An 18,881-nucleotide genomic window follows, 5' to 3' on the forward strand; every position below is an offset into this window, starting at 1 on the left:
CTGCCATCTCCAGGCTGCTGCAGAACCCCTGCCAGGTAATACAACAGCAGCGCAGAGTGCCCATGTCCAGCACAGAGGCTCCAACTCACTCTGCACCCCTCAGTGTGTCACACTGTTTGGCTTTTGCATGAAGAGTCATCGTGCCTCAGCGTGCTCCCAGAACATTGTCTCGTAGGTCTTTTAAAATCACAGAAATTAGGGATGGGAAGTGAGTTTATTTTTAAATCCATTCATGAGGGTAGGGCTCTGAAAACAACTGATAATCCACTAGATCTTAGACAGCAGTGCATGTCTTTTTCAAAAATAAGACCTGGAGCCTTTCTGAAGTAGTTACTGACTTTATATTTGTATGATGAGATAACATGAGCTGATTTATATTAGGTGATACCTCATATATGATGTATCTTTATAGCCCAGGTTCTGGAAAACGTGGCTTTTCAGTTCAGACTAGAGTCTTGTGTGTATAGCTCAGAAGTTACCTCCTTCAGTCTTTATTGTCAGACAAAATCATGGTTTTCACACCTCCTTAGACATCTTCTAGCAAATTCAGTTAGAGATGTGAATATTTATCTGGAAAGTGCACCTCACAGTTCCCCACTGGCTGGCGTCACAATAGAGACTTCAAAATCGATGGTCGTTCCAGAAAAACTTGTGCAGGCTGCCTCTGAGTACACAATATCACGTAATGCATGGGCATTTCTTAAAGCTTACAGATACTTCTTATATAAAGAATGTATGGTCTGAGCCTGAGAGGAGATATGATTAACAGTTCTGGCTGTAATCATCTCATAACTGCCCAAAAGTTCACTGTCCAGAAATATATAATCAGCATTGCATTTGGCATGAGGACAGGACAAGTTTCTTTCTTGAAGACTATGACAATAGTGGAGTGCTGAACCAAAGAATCGTATGTTGCGAGGATGTGCTAATAGATTTTAAATAGCTAGATCACTAACGGATAGTAGGAGGGTACACCTCCATCAGAACTACTGCCTGGAAATCCCTCTCTTCCAGAGGAAAACAAGAGGAGGTTGGAGTGTTTCCCCATCTTTCCATATTGATATCTGTTCTCCTGAGCCTGCCTCTTCTATAAACCTTCGGCAGGACACCTAGCTAAACTCTGGTCCCTTCTAAATTTAAAGAACAACTGAGTCTCTATCCCACTGAATGGATGGCCATGTCTGGTTGTGGTCCAGGTAGAAAAGGGGCTCGGAAAAGGAGGCTCTAAGCACCACAAAAAAGGTGGTAGTAAAGAAAACACCCATAACTGAACTGGCCGTCTGTCACTGGCCTGGCTGCAGAAGCCTGAGGGCATCTCAGGTCTAGTTTACAAGGAAAGTCCTGGGAGTCTTTTTGGAGAACATGACCCAACACACTGAGCAAATGAAAGACCCTGACTGCAACAGGCACTGTCTGTCCTCGCAAGTGCCAAAGCTGCACCCCGTGCACATTCGGAGCAAGCCTGTCCAAACAGCACCCGCTCCCGTCCAAGGGGCTCACCGCAGCAGTGCTGTTTGCTTTGGCTTTTGTTGCCCTTGCTCATTTGTTTCCCGGCGCTGCTGCTTCCCGCCCACCTAGCAGCAGCGTTATTTTGTGCTACACCTTGCTGCCTCTCCCCGCCTGAGGCCCTGCTCCGCGGGCAGCAGTCCTGGCTCCCCCAGGTCCCCTTCCTCCTCTTCCTCGGGGCCTCCCCATCGCCACCCACCATTATTTTGGCCTATTCCAGCCCAGACCCCGGGATCCACCTTGCCACCAGCCCGGCGGCACCTGAGATACCCCGACTGGCTCGTCGGGACCGCAAATAACCCACTTGGCGCCGGGTGGCTGGGGTTTCACGGGGTGGGCACGAGGGGCAGGCGGCGGGGGGCTTTGCGCTAAGGCGGCGCGGGCTTTGTCGCCGCAGGCTCGCCGGGGCGCCTGCCTGCCTGCGGGGCCGGACACCCGCCCGGGGCTCACGCCGACACGGGCCTCCTCGGCGCAGGTAGGGCGGCGGGGCGCAGAGTTTGGGGGGGAGGGCAGGCGGGACGGGATAGGGACGGTGCCGGGCGCTCCCGGCGCCGAGAGGTGCCTGGCCCGAGCCCCACGGAGGGCCGTGGGTCCCCCAGCCGAGCAGGGGCCGGAGCCGTTAACCCCCCCGGGGAACCGTTAGTCCGCACGGGTGGGGGCTGTTGACCCTCATGGGGGGAAATTAGCCCACATGGGGGACCGCTAACACCTCTGGGGGGCGTTAGGCCAGATGGGGACTGTTAACCGCCCTGGGTGACCGTTAACCCCTGCGGGGCGCCGTCACCCCGCCCGCCGGGCCGGGGGCGTCACCGCCCCCTGGCGGGCCGGGGCCGGGGCCGGGGCCGGCGCGCCGCCTCTCCCCGCCCTCGGCGGCGGCGGCGGCGGCGGCGGGTCTCTTTGTGCCGCCGGCGCCGGGCACCGCGGCGGGATCCGGCGCCCGGGCGGGCTGCTCGGCGGCCCCCTGAGGGCGCGCTGCCGCCGCGGGGAGCAGCGGGGCGGGCCGCGGCCGCCTCCCTCCCTCCCTCCTTCCCTCGCTGCCTCCCTGGCTGGCTGCCTCGGGGGCTGCCCGCCTCCTCCTCCGCCGCGCCGCGCCGCGCCGGCCCCTCTGCCCCCCGCCCCGTCGCTGTGCCCCCAGCGCGGGCGCCGGCCCGGCGGGGGCTGCTCCTCGGCCCCCGCGTGGGTGTGCGGGCGTGTGCGTGTCCCCCCCCCCGCCCCGCGGGAGCTGCCCGCCGCCCGGCGCCGGCGATGGCGCTGCTGACAGCTTCCGTGCGCATCTGAGGCGGCAGGGGCGAGCCCGCGGCCGAGCGAGGAGAAATGAGCCACTTCCAGCCCTGGGTCATGTTCCTGCTCTCCCTGCTGCTGGAGGTAAGGCTCAGCGGGGGAACGCGGGGGTGGCCCGGGGGTGTGGGGGCTGATTTCGTTTTGTTTTCTGTTTTATTTTTCAATTGTTTTTAATTTTTGTTCGTTTCAGCGCCGCGCGTGTTTCGGGGAGCCGTCGGGCGGTGGGGGCCGCTTTTTGGTCCCTGCTTGGCGCTCCTCTTCTCCCTCCCGCGGCCAGCTCCTGCCTTTATTTATTTATATTTCCCTTGTGCAGTTAGGGTTTTTTTTGTTTGTTTGTTTGTTTTTTCCTTTTTCTTTCCTCCCCCTTCTCCCTCCTCCTGGAGCGCGGGACGCAGCTCTTGAGGGAGCGAGGAGCCTGCAGGCTGGTGGCAACCCGGGGCTGCGCTTGCCAGAGGAGCCAGGAGCGGGGGGAAAAAAAAAATCTCCACTAGCTTCTGGGGGGGGCAGAAGGAGGAAGAGGAGGAGAAGGCGGAGGGGGAGGAAGGCTGGAAGGCAGCGTTGTAGTGCCCGCTGTGGGGTTGCCCTGGTAGCCGGGGCGGGCTGGGCCGGGCCGGGGCTGGGCCGGGCCGGGGCTGCGGGGGGTGAAGCGGGGTGCTGGTGCTGAGGAAGCTGTGCGCTTAGGAGTTCCCGGGCGTACTGGCACGATGCTGTGATCCCGCTGGCTTACAAGACTGCCAAGTTATGCTCAACATCGTACCTGTTAGCAGTGACCTGCCTTTTTTTTTTTTTTTTTTTTTTTTTTTTTTTGTATTTGTGGTGTGCAGGAGCTGGCTCCGTATCAGACCTCTGCACAGGGCTGCAAGCTGTTGAATGCTACCTTGTCTAAACGGTGGCAGGCTCTCTCCTAGGGAAGCAAACCGGCTCCTGGGAATGTGCGAATTTCCAGCGGGGTTAGGGTGGAAGATGTGTCTATTTTTGGAGCGCTATCCTTTTGTGGACAAAATGAGTATCGCGAGGCAGGCGTTGCCGGCGCTACCTCAGATTGAGCGATGGAGATTAAGAGCAATGTGTTGAAACTTCCTAGAAAGCCCTGGTGCAGCTCTGATAGTTACAGCAAACAGACAAAGCAAAAATAATAATAATAATAAAAAAGCTTTTTCTTGGGGAGGTGCAGGATTTGTGCTGTGAAATTATGTCACAGAGCTGGAAAAGTAGCTCCCTTTTTAGTAGGAAAATCCACGTATGTTTTGAGGAAGTGAGTGGAGGCAGGGAGCTCCCTATCATGCTTTGTTTGAACCTCAGGGTTAAATTCGGGACATATTAAGGAGTGTCAATAACAAACACGAGGCAGGTTTGATGTGGGCACATTGCCATGTTAAGTGTCCCTTGTGCAGATTTGCCAGGGCACTTCCGTCTTCCTTATCCCTAGGACACTTTCCAGGCAGCGTGTTTGCCTGACTTTGAAAACGCCCATAGGCTTGTCTTCAATGCGTTTTTAAACCCCTGCTTCTTTGGAGACTGTCCAGCTGAAGGTTTTGGAGTGCTGGAGAGCAGAGCTGTTTTTGTGATGGAACAGTTTAAACAGAAAATGAATTAATTCTATATTTTTAAAAATACAGTGTAATTGGAAACCTTAGCTTGAGCAGTATTGTGTTCAAAAAAGGATATAATTCATAAAAATTACGTTTTCTTTAGGCCACCTATGCAGTGGGCAACGAACTAGAAATATTTCCTCTATGTTATTATCACACCATTATTATCACACCAAAACAATAGATTTTAAAAATCATCATCTAATGTAAATAAATGTAACTCTCTTAAAGTTAATTGGGCTATACTGTGTTACTCCGTTCATAAACCTGGCCCACTGCCTGGCTTGTGGTTGCTCCTTGATGCTACAGAAGCGCTCTGAAAAATACGAATGGCAAAAATGTTAATTCAGTGAAAAAGACAGTGGAATTCCCCAGAGGAAATTGTTCATCTGAAAACGTGAAAGACTGCACTTTCGGGATCTGTTTGATTAGATATCTTTGCTCTGGTAATGCACGTTCTCTTCAGAATGATCCTGTGTGCCTGGAAGAGTAATTTGCATAAATCCTCTTTGGCTGTAACCCATGTTGGTGCTATTTAAGCTTTTATACTGTTTTTAATTGTATTTTTCCTTTTAATCTAGAATATTTGTTTTGCCATCTGGGTTTGTGGATTTTTCCTTCCCTCCTCCCCCAAGTGCTTAGGATACTTTTATGAATGTGATACTATGTAAATTAAAAAGCATTGTTATAGCTTGCGCTCTAGGTGATAAAAGGCACAGAAACAGAACACTGGGAATTTAAATAATCAGCTATCTCTGATTCAGTTAGGAAGGCTTTTTGGGTATTTTAAACTTTTGCTGTTTTCTACACTAAGTTGCATATTGATTGTTATCTGAAATTGCATTATTACAATTAAAAAATATATTTGCAGCTTCCACGTGATCTTAGTCAATATTTAACATAGTGTGATCCGGGAATACATTTTTGTTCAGAGTTTTGCAAAAGACTTTGAGTATTATTCAAATGGAGGAAAAAATACCCCCACAAACCAAAAAAAAAAAAAAAAACATTTAGAATTGATCCCCTTTGGAACAATTTAGTAGTTTACTGATGTTTTAAGTTCTCTTTGCTTAAATCACTCAAAATAGTTGTTGTAAGGCATTCATATATCTTGTATCCATGCATATTCTAAGACAATACTTGTGTTTATACAGATGAAAAGAATACAGCTCCTTATGACGAAGCATAAATCATACTCAAGCCCATGTATAAGTTTAGATGTTTGGCATGTTTCTTTGTAACTTTCAAATTAAACTTTAGTTAGTAATTAACTGCACAGCACTCTGGTGTGAAAGTTTTTTTTGTTATTTCTAATTTGAAGGAAGAAGATGAGAAAGAGGGTTTGGGGAGGGACAAAGAAGCTGTAGAAGAGTTTGAAGTGCATTAATTATGGAAGCTCTCCGAAAGCTTTAGTGGTAGGGAAGAATAATTAATTCCAAGTTTCCTTGTTTGACAGAGGTTTTCCACCATAAACATGAAGACTTTTATAACACTAGTCATTCTTATCTCCCCACAGTGCAAATAGGAATACAGTGATCAGAGCTGGATGGTTACTGGCAAGGCTGGAACCAACTGCCAAAGCATCCGTGTCTGGCAGAGGGCACTGCCTGTGTTGCAGGGCTAGTAAAGGTGTTTTATAGGTAGGGCTTGCTCAGCTAGGTTCTAGCAATAGTTTGTTGGGTAGCCTCAACTTTCAAAACTGTGCAGTAATTTTAAATACCTGAACTTCTAGTTTGCCAATATAGCCTGTCAAAAGGAACCTAGGAACTAATGTAAGTGCCTGCATATTTTTTTTTAAGACAAGCTTTTTAGTGTCATATGTTAAGATATGTGGAGGCTTGTGGAGGTCACTGTTACTAGTGTAAGAAGTGGGTGAGCATTCTGCTATAAGGGATTCAGTCTGTCTATAGGAAATTTAGATGGCCACTTTTAGAAATGTTTTGGAAATATTTCTACACACTCAGTTTCCCATTATTAAAATTACGATGTCTATGCTGATACAAATATTGATAGCTAGGTGGCTGGGAAAAGCTAATCAGTGTAGTTCTGTTCTTGTTAATTTGCCAAATGAAAGGTAATGTGAAAGAGTAAAATGCCTTTTTTTAAAGACCAAAGGAATGGACATGTAATATGCACTGCAAAATGTTTTAACTTTAAATAAAATCCAAACATGTTTGACAGACTGTCATGCAAGATTTATTTAAATAAAAGCGAAGTTGGTTACCTGCTTCCCAGTTTGGTAACTGCTGGGTGGGTTTATTATTATTTTTATAAAAGGGCTTCAGCTAAATGGATTCTAGCATATAAGATGAACCTAAAATCTCACTCCATTCTTCAGATTTCTTTTCCTCTCTTGTGGGAACAAGTACATTAAGACAGTCAGGAAAACCAGTCTTAAAAAAATCTTTTGATCTTGGGATAGGGTTCAAGAAGTTGTGGGCTTTTTTTCCATAATTCCTCCTCCACCTCCCCCCCCCCCCATTTATGGTAAATTTTATTTGTCCATTAACCATTGGTGTTTCCTTTACATGAATATTACAGGAACATGTGTGCCCTTCTGTGTACGAGTGCACACACACACAGAGGTTCTCTCTGTAACATGCATCTCCATGACTGACTTGGCCTACTAATGGACTGCAGAAATTTTAACTCTGGTGAGCGTTGTGTCAGAGAGTGGTGAGAACAACAATCCTGTCCTTACACTGTGGGGAAAAGGCTGTTAGGAAGCTTTTCTTCCTCCTGCAGGAGGACATGGCAATACTTGTATTTCTGCAAGGGTGTTGTTGCTGTAGATGTGTCCCTATACCCTCTTCCCACCTGTTAAATTTTCATTACTTATGGGCTCAGCAGCCTGAAAACAACTTTTGTCTCTTACACTCTTACTGTCTGTTGGAAAGTAGCTATTGCATTGCTGAGTGAAGCCAGGAAAGAGCTTAGTGTGATTTATTGTTTTGTGATCCAACGAGTACTGGCAAATCTCCCTTGTTTCTTGACAGCAGTGAGCTGGGCTGTGATTTCCAGGTAGCAGGATCAAGGTTGCATGGTTTTCTCCCTTGTTCCTGGTGATGATGAGGAGGATTCATTGCCACTGCAGCAAGGAGACCTGCAGGAAGGGAAAGACGGATGAGCCACTTCTGCATTCTTTAAGAGGAGACAGGAATACTCACACAGCGTGTGTGTGTGTGTTTGTTTGTTCTTGTCTTTTGACATTGAAAGAAGCATATAACACTTGTTTATATATATTTTTTTAATGTTTAGCACCTTCCATCATGCTTTCTCTATAAAAATGAAATTTCTCGGCTCTTGATTTCAGTGCTTTCCCTTCAGCTCGTGCAGATGTCTATAAGGATATGTTAAACTTGACCAAAGTTTACCCTCCTACTTAGCTGCTATTTTTAAATGGATTTAGCTGAAAGTCGAAGCAGGCTCCAAGGAAACTCCTGCCTTAGTTTAATAAAAATTTATTTTGATAGACTCCAATAAGAAGAGGCTTAGGAAAACTGGAGTAAGCGTACCCACATACAGGTTTATCTGTGTAGGCTACGTTTACCAGTAAGAAGAGATTACTGTTTCAGCTTATGCTACAGAAGCAAAAAGAAAATGTTCTCATTTCTTCCTGAGAAGGTAGCTGCATCTATGCTCCTAATCTGTTGTGATATAAATTGAAATAGGTTTGTGTAAAAACATTGCAGAAGGCTTGCATGTGCTTGCAGGCCTAATTTTTGAAGGTGCCACATAGCTTTGTATTCTCAGCAGTGTAGCTGTTTCCACCATATTTGTGCTTTGCTGAAGTCTTTGCTGTTGAAATCTTACAAAGATTTATTATGGCAAATAAAAACACTCTTCTGACTAATTAGGAGCAAAACTTTTCCAAAATGATCTTTTGGGGGCAACAGATCATAGATCTGTGTGAGGACTGGGGACCCACGCCAAAATCATGGGTTTTAAAAATCACTTGCAAGGAAGGAGAAAGATAAGGTCTTAAATAGTGGATATTATTGCTTTCCTGACATTCGTAAGGTAATACACAAGTGGAAATACTGTTGAGGTCATGAGATGAGAGTCTGCTTTTATTGAATTCCTTTTTTTGAGAACAAGGTGTCTTGACAGTTTGCTCATGTATTAAGTGGAAAAGTTTTCACTCCTCAATAAAAATGTCTTTCTATTCCTTTGTGTATCCAGATTGAGTTAAATAGGTGTTAACTGAGCCCATGTCTTAAATACCTTGACTAAAAATCTCTTCCTCTTTCTCAATGACTCAGCTTTCTATCTGGTAGATTTTTAGAAGAACAGAAATTAGCAAGAAATGGTTTCTAGTCTGCATCTAATCTAATGTAACGATGAGCTATTTCTGAAAGGGGTAGTTCCTAACCCCTCGCCTGCTAGCTGTGTGCTCCTACAGATCTAGTTACCACATAGCTGCAGAAGGATTGGTTCAACCTACTAATGTGATGGAAAACTAAGCCACCAAAGAGGGGTTCAGGAAGAAACGAGCGAAGGTAGTTCTCTGTTGGTCCATCAGAGGCTTGTGCAGCGGGAGCATCACTAAATTTTCCTGCAAAGGGAGGAAACATATGACTTAGAGTGGGGCAGCCTGTTTCAGGAACATACTTGTTATTTTAACTTGTTATGTGTCACCTCTGATCAGAGTTACAGGACAGTCAATACCTGCATTTGTGGTGCTGTGTAAGGAGCAGCAGAGCTTTTCCACACACCATAAAAAGTGCAAACCAGCAAAGTCTGTCTATTATTTTCCACTGTAAGGCATCTTTAAATAAGACTATCTTTTCCAGAAAATGTTCTGATGTTTTCCCACATTGCTTGCCAAGTGTCCATCACAGCAGAAGTTCTCAACCCTGAGCTAATGACCTCTCATGGCCTTTTTCTTCTGCGGGGTGGGAGAGGAGTTGTGGCTAGGCAGTATATCCATAGGAGATGGTCCAACAGCAGTCACGGCACTGAAAGGACTGTAGTTTTTGAATCCCTCTGGTTGGCAAGCGTGCTCCCAGCATGCTGCAAGCATACCATGGGTCTGTCTCTCTCTCTCTCTCACTCATCTGGAGGCTTGGTAAGGACATTAAGTTTCAAAGAGAAAACCTTGGCTAGATTCCTTCTATCTGAAGTGACTGTGGAAGGCAGCAGGCAAAATGAACTGTAGGACCCATCCTGTAGCACTGTGTGCTGACCTGGGTTGATGCTCTACACAGCTGCTGGGAAGCCATGGGTGCTGGTGCTGCCCCGCTGCGTACAGCACTGACCCTATGTCTGAGCGCACCCGTGCTTGTTGTTTGTCATTCAGGTGGTTTTACAGATGTCTGTTCCCACTTTTTAGTGGCCAACCCCAAAGCCTGCTTAAGTATGTTTCCCCATTACAAAAAGGAAAACCGAAGGAAGCTTCATAGTTTTCTTTATTCATACAACAATTTAGTGACAGCCTTCATGGGAACTGAGGTCTCCCGGTCACTAATGTGTCTGGCCACTGGGTAAAACTGCTGCTGTTTTGGAGGAGAGCATTAATGAAGAAGTGATTTGGGCCTTAGGTTCAAGGTTTGATGAAAGTGGAAAACAGTCATTTTTTAAGCCTGCTCGAGCACAGCACCAGAAGCATGCCCTTACTGATGTATGTCCTGACTCTGACCTCAGCTGTACTATAGCTCTCTGTAAGCAGCTTTTTCTTTTCCTGAGAAAGTAGGAAAAAATAAATCTGTTTATGAATTTCTGCAGAAGACTGCTTGTTTGATTTGACAGCTGAAGCGTCCTTGGGAACAATTTCATCTTTACCTTTTTTGATTTTCCTTTTTTTCTTTTTAGTCCTGTGCTGCAGGTAAAAAGCACCTCCAACTCTGAGATTTTCAAATGATAGTATGCTGGTTAGCTTGCTCTCTGGCTTCTGGTGTTGAGCATCATGCAACTAAATAGCTCACCACAGCTTTAACGGTAAATCCTTCCTTCTCAGATCTTGCATTAGTAGAGTTAAGAAGTTAGCTTGGACCTAAAGTGTTGCGGTCCATACCTGCATGAGCCTATCTTTCAAATACATTGACTTAAGTAAGTGCATTTATCATGTGTTACATCTCTGTAGTTATATGTATTCAGTCTATTTGAATATCCCCTTAGAAGGAGGAAGAACCAGAGAACCCTGAGGTTAACATGTGTGTGAGGGTGGAAGGGGTCTCTGTGGCCAGAGCCCAAAGACCCCTGGCAGCATATTTCAGCCATCTGCCCTGCCGCTAGGCTTCCACCCTGACCTGAGAGTATTTCATTAGGCTTGTTCATTTTCTTCTCAGAGCTCAACTGTGCTGCAGCCCAAAGGAGGCTGATGCTTTTGTAGAGATATCCCATTTAGCTTGGATATTGTCAACAGTGTAGTTGCAGTAACAGGCTTCTGCTACCAGGTAGTTAAGAGCCCTTAGTGTATTTTGATCTCTCAAGTTTCATCTTTAAGAACTTTTTCAAGGTATATACACTAGCAAAAATGTGCCAATAGCTGTAATAGCAAATGGATGCTTGTTTAAGTTGCTTCCAACCTGTTTTTTTGCTGGCATAATTATATTGATTAAAATATTTTTTTACACACTTGAATGACCTAGGTAGGCCAGTAAAATTCTCTGGTATATCCTGGCCTGGGTCTACATTTCTCCCTTTCTTGATAGGAGAGACATGTTCTCTAACTAAAAAGGTTCAGTTGTTTATATGCTGGTTTTAGTACAATCCTTTAAGTGTGGACACAGTAGAGTGACATTAAATGCTCATAGTGCACAGTGCGTACTATTTGGGGATGACAGTGTGATAAAGGAGACAATATAATGATCTCTACCTGATGAGCTGTCCAGGTATAACCTTTGTTTTATTTTACTTTTATGAAATCTCTTAACTGAAGTGGATAGACCTATAGAGGGAGAAAAAAAAAGTAAACTTGGCCTGAAAATTCCTTTCTGCCTTCCTTGTAGTATTTCTGTAAAAGTGGAAAATCAGTGCAGACACTTCTCTTTGTAGCTGGTGACTTTAAGTATGCTTTATCTGTTGATGCAAGAAGTGGGTAGGATGAGTCAAGCAAGTGTTTTCTTTCATTTGTGCCCCTCAGGGAAAAATGTATTGCTCATCACTAAAGATAATTATCTCAATACTGGTATAAGTGAGATCCAGAAAGTCACTGTTGGTTCTCCTATAGTTTGAATTCTCAGCTCTGATCTGTACTTTCCTCTGCGGTCGGAGCTGTAGGTTCAAACTATTGCAGGAAGGGCAGCAGGTTTAAAATTTTGCCTTCATCTATTCAGTGCCATTGAGTTTATCGTCCAGAGCAGAGGAGAAAGCTTTTCTCTTAAAATACTGCTTTCAAATTGTCAGCCAGTTGTCTAGGCTGAAGAAATGGGGGGGAGTGTAGAAGCTTCAAATCCTCTCTTACAGGGTTTTCTTTTTCTGTTATTTTAAGGCTGATATGAACTATTCCTATTTTGAGGACTGTCTTGTGTATCCCAAACAAATATGTATGGTAAGAATCACAATTTTCAATGGCCTGGAAAGTGATAGTGCTGAGTGACCTGTGAGTGCCAGGCTATCAGTAATGCTGACACTAGCGGGTGTCTGTGTGATTTTGTGCAGGAGCCTGGATTCTACTCTTGCTTCCACTTTTTGACTGAGGCAACTCATTTCTCCTATCAGTAATGTGGAAGTAATAACAGCGTATGGGTTGGGTTAAACTTCTTCATAACTGGGTCTTCCTGTATTTTGAGAAAGCTGTAAGTTGATATTAAGTTGCTCTGTCTGTGTAGCTAAAACAACAGTAGTCTCTATTCCCCAAATCATGCACTGTCTCTGCATAAAGCAGAAGCACATCCTGCCATACTCAGTACCAGGGGTTTGCCTACCTGGTGTTGGGGATGGCAGTGAATAAGGGCCAGATACTAGCAGTTGCATAAACTTGAGCAAATGCTAAGGCAATGACCACTGCATTTGAGTGCCGATTGAAAGAAGTCTGGAGTCAAAGTCATTATTTTGTTCCATCTGCTGTTGTTCTGTCCCTCTGGTATTTAGAGAAAAAGGACTTTGTTGTTTCATGTTGATGTGTTGTTGTCAAGGGTTTCAGGTTTTAGGGTTTGGGTTTTTTTTTTCCTTAATGGCAACAGTGTGCAGCCAACTGAATTTTGACTAAATTCCAAACTTCAAATGAGCTCATGGTAAAATACCTGCAGGTGAAAAGGTCCAAGGAGTTGTATTTCCTGAAATCTCATACGCTTTTTTACATCTACTGCTTTAATTGTGTTTCTCGTCTCCTGCAGAGAGATGAGCTGCTGGCTGTTGATGCTGGTTTCTTAACGCTCTGGGCAAACATTAGTAATTGGGTCTTGCCACACCCTGTACAAGGTACCCTTTTTGTAGATGTTCACAGTACTGCTATAAGGCACTGGATTAAATTCTGAAGATGCTGTAGGAAATGCATTAGAGTATGCTCAAAATCTTGTGACAAGAGAACTTTTCCTGACTGAGTATATTGACTCACGTTATGAGCATGTGAGCACCGGTTGCAAGAGGCCCTGCAGGAATTGATCTCCTTTGCTGCTTTGCCTGGTGATTCCCATGCGCAGGAGCTGCAGGCCTGACTGTGGTCCAAATCCAAGGGCATTTGTATTAAGCTTACTTTAATTCTGTCATAATCTTGACCTCCTATTTGTATTAAAGCCCTACCCTAATCCTAGGCCCCATCCAAAGTCCATTAAAAGTCAATGGAGACGTTCTACTTGAGCCTAACAAGCTTTAGGCCTCCCAGGAGGCACCAAGCTCCTTTCCAAATCCCATCGTCTTCAGTACCAATCATGGATACTGTGCATCCCAGCCTGTTGGAGGTGCAGGTCATCTCTGCTCCATGCAATTTCTAAAGCTGTGGGTGCCTGCCGGGATGCTGGGTTTAATGCACATCTTCACTTAAGGCAGTTTCGAAGCGCTTGGTTGTCGCGAGTTGGTGCACGTTGCTGCACTCTCCTCTACCTAAGGTAGCCAGGGAACCTGAAGTGCAGCCCTCCTTCAGGAGTTATTTTGAAAGGCTGTGTGCTCCCTGGTTGTGGTTAATGTTGTAAAAGGAGGAGTGTATAGTAGTGATTATATAAAAGAGATTATGTAACCGAGTAATTCTGTAATCGCCTCTCTGGTAAATGCTAAGAATAGTTTGTGAATATGCATGTATTTCTGTGATATCCATCCGCGGTGATTAAGCGCTCTAAACTGTGGGTGTCCAGTCGAAGCACAGGGTGAAATGCTTAGTGTCTGATTAAACTGTATTTACACATAGATTGCAGTGCTGTGCTCGATGGTGCGCGTGGCGCTCTGGCAGGACATTTCAGTTAGGTTTTCCTTTTCCGGTCGTGCAGCATGACTGTGTCACCTCCAGCTGAGGTACAGTAAAGCCTTTGGACTTTTGACTGTAAGTTACTCCGAGTTTGTTTGATTAACCTGTACGGTGCTGCTAATTCTGCCTGTCATTCACGTGGCATCTAATGTGCAGACATAACGGCTGGTGGAAAAGGGGACACGTTTTGTTTCTCAGCGAACTGGGACCCTTTTTACTTTCTTACCTTTCCCAGGATTTCAGTTTCTTCCTCCCCTTCCCCTCGCCCCCGTGCTGAAATTGCCAGCACATGCCTCGAGGTATCTGGCACATTAAGGACTGGAGAGTTTCCAGGTTTCTGGTGAGGAGCGAGAAGTCTCCCTGGCTGCCGGGGCTCCTTTGCGTCGCCTGAGCAAACGGCCTGTGCAGTCCAGCTCCCGCCCGCTCCCCTTGGCTCCTGGGTTTATCCCTCCCTGCTTTGCACATCGAGGGGGAAGTGACTCGCGAAAGGAATCAGATACAGCCAAAGCTGGGCTCGACTCGCACGGTGCTAACTGAAGTTTTCAGGGAAAAAATTGGGGGAGGAAAGGGATGCTGTTCCCTAAAATCTCTTCGCCTTGAGAAAGTGTGCAGGGGTAACTTAAGGATAGTTCAGAAGGAGGGAAGAGAGACTCCATCTGGAAAAGGAAATGAGAAAAGAGTTTTCTTAGCTCTGGTGATTCATCTCAGAGCATGAATCCTAACTTAAAATATTACTGCAGCTTTTAGCTTGATTGCTAGAATCTGGGTGGCTGGTTTTTTTAGTCTCTTCCCCTCCTCCCCCCGACTTCCCTTATTCTTGGCCATGTGTATTTCTCTCTCTCTCTCTCTCTCTCTCTCTTTTTTTTTTTTTTTAATTTTTCCCTATGCAATGCCTTGACTGCATAGCTGTCATCTTTTCTTACTGCTCCGGCCACATCATCCTCACTACCTTCAGCTGCTTTATTGGCTCCTCGTCTCCTGCCGCCCCAAGCTCAAGCTGTTTATCCTTATCTTCAGCTACCACATAATCCTATCTCCACCTACAGCGCTGACCTCATTTCCTCCTCCTCTCAGGCTTGCTCCTGCCATTCGTTCCACTCCTCTTGGCTTAGTGTGGCTTTCTTCTCTCTGCACATTATTGATTTTTGTGATTACCACAGATGCAACAGTTTCCACTTCTTCGGCTGTTGAGCCCCGTTCTCCTTTCAAAATTCTCTCCTTTAGCGTTCTCTCTACCTTCCTCCTCTTTTTCTTTTCCAGGCTTTCTTCAGTCCCATCTGTGATTCAGTCCTGGCATGTCCACTTTCCCTGTGGAATTTTCCCCCTCCCACCGTTTCTTTACTTTCATCTGTCTGCAGAGATCTATTCTCCACACCATACCTTCTGCACTAAAAAGTGCTCTATAAATTCATTTCTAATATGTTGCTATTGGATCTTTGAAAACTAGTCCTGTTTATGTGAAAGAAGTATGTTTCCATTATATCCACTTTACCTGGATATATTTCTCCACGCTTTTTTCCCCTCTTTGTGTGTTAGGATAGAGATCTGAGGATTCAGCTTTCTTTTTTCCCTACAATTTTTTTTTTCACAGCACAGCTGACCTCTCATTACAGAGGGCTGCCCTGTGTACAGACTCTTTTTCCCTTCATATTTATGCCTCCCCTTTGTAATAGGATATCAGCCCTGGACTATATCACAGCTGCTGTCAGGACAAAACAGTGTAAGGGGAATGTTTTTAATAAACATATGCTTGTTGCATAATGTAGACGGAAACCAGGAGCAGGAGACTGCACATGCAGCTAGCAAGCTTTCTGTGAACCACTGTCAGGAACATAGCAAACCTGCTATTGTGTGTCTTGCAACAGGCACAAACCGTAGGTACTAAACTGTATAGTCATTATCATACTGTGCAAATTGAATGATGTTTAAGGGACTTGTCTTCGCAGTATCAAACTACAACATATCTGGGGGAAAAAAGCAAGCTAAGCTGAAGGTTTTTCTGCAAGACTGTGTGTCTAAGGTTGTGTGAGAGGTGTTGTAGGAGCTTCTGTAACATGAAAGCTTGTATCTGCACAATTGCAGATTAATAAGAGTAATCCTAATGGGTCTGGCATGCAAATGGGAAGACATGAAAAGAGTGGAAGACCAAATTTGTCCACTATATTCTCTTGTTAAAACTACTGAAACTGAAATGGTATGGGATTTATCATAGCATTAATGAAAGGTATACTTGTAAACTCCTGGCAAGGTTCAAAGGAAAACAGAGACATTATTTATTAGTTTTAGATTAATACAAGGGCTTTTTTACAAGGGCTATTTAAATGTAGTGCAGACAGGTGAGAGGGGAAATTTTCATTTTCCGAAGTGTTGCAAAGACTAGGTACGAGCTTTTGCTTACTGAATTTTCTACATTGGCAGGGTGAAATAAAGCGTGTGTAATCTGATTAATTGTAATACAGGTGTATATTCTTTGACATTCTGAGATCTCTAGATGTAGCTTAGATAATGCAGGTTGCTAGACCATTACAGAAAACCTTGGATTCAGCTGGAAAATTCGAGTCCTACTCGGTCTGGCGGCAGCACACAGGTTGATGCTGGAGGAGCGTAATTTGATGGATATTCTGGAGTTCTAATTCAGATCCTGATCTGTGATTTGCTCCTTTCCAAGCAAAGGCTCTGTAAAGACATTAAACTTCTTAAGAGGGTTCAAGTATAGTTAAATAGATTTCCAAAAGTTAACAGTCCAAGCAAGTCCTGTGAAGACAAAAATTTATTAATGTGTACAGATATCTCACTGTCTGGAAGTGCCTGATGGAGCCAAATTAATAACTTGTAAAAAGTTTCCCTTTGAAATGTTCCTGCAGCAAGCTTTTTTTTAAAAAAATAAAAGGCTTGGAAACAGGGACCCTTTGAAAAAGGCTTTCCTTCAAGCAAGAGCATTTAAACACAACATGAAGCAAGGTTATGAGGGGGTAATTAATACTGGGTTTTCTGATACTGCTTAGAGAAAGCTCCATTGCCTTATTGATGGCAGTAAGAATGGCAGCTGTAATTTCATTGTCAGCATTTGCAAGTGTTATTCTAGGAACAGTAATGACTTTAGACATCTGCTAGAAGGTGACTGTCTCACTTGTAAGGACTGTAAACATATAGGCCTTGAGACAGGATTGAGACCTATCTGTGGAGCCATCCATTTGAATGAATGACAGTTGTAGGGTTTTTGATCTCCTTATATAGGCAACCTGGCCAGATTTGTCTGGATCTGGACCATCCTCAGCCTGATGGGAATTACTGCAGACAGTTTATGGCAGGGGTACAGACAATCTGCATGCCATATTACAGCTTCTGTGAGCAAGGTGTACCTGATCTTAAAGTGACAGAGGTGTTACCCTGACCCCGATGACTGTTCCCAGGATGCAGACTGTAGGTAGTAAACCCAAACACCTAAACTGTTAGTTAGGTATGTGATTTTAATAACCACTGCAGAAAAATCTTCAGTCCTCTTCCTTTTGATGGTGTAATAGTGTTCCATGGGACCATCTCTTTCTTAATGATGTTCTAGACTTTATCTACTGTATTCATGGTAACTGTTTCTCCAACTATCCACCTTCCAAATTAGATTAAACCTATTTATACATTTAGGGTATTTCTTTATGCTTTATTCAAACGCATGTAATTAAATAAAGAACAAATCGGGCTGTTATGCTTCAGAAGTCTTCGACAGTTGCATTTTTATGCCCCTCTGGCAACTCTCAAAGAAGGATTCGTGGCACTTAAGAAATATTAAGTATCCTGTATCGTGTTCCAATCACATCTAGACTAGCTGCATAGTCATTGTGTAGAAGAGTAAGTGAGCAGACAGTAGTGTCATGCACAGTGTACTAGTGTCAGGATTAGACTCTTAGTTTTTCTGAGACCTAGTTTCCCAGTCCTGCACATTATAAGGAGCCTACTTCAGCTTCAGGGTGATGCATGCTTTGGATTAGGTGAGTGCATGTTTTGCCATGCAAAAGGACAATTAGGCTTTCCTTTTCGTGGGCTTCTAAACACAGATGTTTTTGGAAAACCCAAACTAGACATCTTGGAGATGGGATGAGTCCATCCTGGTGCTTAAATGGTTTGAGGAAAGTTTCTTGGAATGAGAACTTGTGTAACTACCGCTTGTATAACTACCAAATTGTCATCCGCAGGTTTATTCAGTGCGTCTTGTTTGTGCTGAACCTGAAAGCAACAGACACATTCAGATTTTTATCCTATGCATTTTTATCTCAGTCTTTTGATTTATACATTTGGACAGTTACCCTTGAACTTCACTTGTACTGTAATTATACTTGACCTTGACTTAATGACTTCCTATTGATCTGATCTAGCCTCAGACTATAGGTGATGGCAATATGCATCTAGGTAGAATAAGATTTGACAAAAATCTTTACCAGCATCCCATCTCTTTGGATCACTGACTAAATCTAGTTAACTTATCTTTGTGGTGAATTCACACATACTGAAATACTGCAAGAACTAATATTGTTTTTGTTGCTGTTGTTTTTAATTATTCACTGAAAAATGCAGTCTCAGGACAGTCTGAAGTTTTGCAAAATTGGGTCAGTGCCACTGGGTAGTTTTTGTCAAAATGGAAATAACATGCTGAAATAGCTTCGACATCTACAAAAGCTTAGGTTTTGTTTAAAAGCTTCCAAAAACAAAGGAATTGAAAGTATAGATTTACAGAATTTGGCCACAGGAGAGTGGAACTTCTTTTCCTGAAAAGCTTGACACCTACCCAAAGTGTAGGAGGCCAGTTTTATTTTCTTTGTGTCCTTAAGGTGTTTTGAATGTATATCACTCATCTCCTAAAGGAGTTCCTAGCCTGCAGAAGATAATGGAATTAATGTCTTAACTGTTGATATTATCCTTCTCCATTGTATATAATACAATGGAAATATGCATTCGGCAGCTGAAAAGTTATACTCTAGCTAGGTGGCCTCTTCCAGAGGGAGACATTGGTTCCCAATCCAATGCTTGCTCCAGTTATAATGTTTCAGAGCCAGAGAAATATATGAGCTTTTTCTTTCTCTGCTTTCAAAAAAAAAAAAAAATAAAATAAAAAAAGAAAAAAGAAAAAAAGGGTGGGGGGAAAGAGAGAGCCTTTGTGGTGACTC

General features: G+C 44.3%; 1 protein-coding gene across 1 annotated transcript in view; it reads left to right on the forward strand.

Annotated features, from left to right (window-relative positions):
* Nucleotides 1–2,597: 2,597 nt before the first annotated feature.
* VOPP1 (VOPP1 WW domain binding protein) overlaps nt 2,598–18,881 on the forward strand; it is a 67,876-nt gene continuing 51,592 nt past the window's right edge. The window contains exon 1 of the mRNA XM_062569591.1: nt 2,598–2,871. Within this exon, the coding sequence (XP_062425575.1) occupies nt 2,821–2,871 (51 nt within the window). The 5' untranslated portion in view covers nt 2,598–2,820. The remainder of the gene's footprint in view (nt 2,872–18,881) is intronic.

This window comes from Rhea pennata, chromosome 2 (assembly GCF_028389875.1).
Source record: "Rhea pennata isolate bPtePen1 chromosome 2, bPtePen1.pri, whole genome shotgun sequence".
NCBI classification, from domain to species: domain Eukaryota; kingdom Metazoa; phylum Chordata; class Aves; order Rheiformes; family Rheidae; genus Rhea; species Rhea pennata.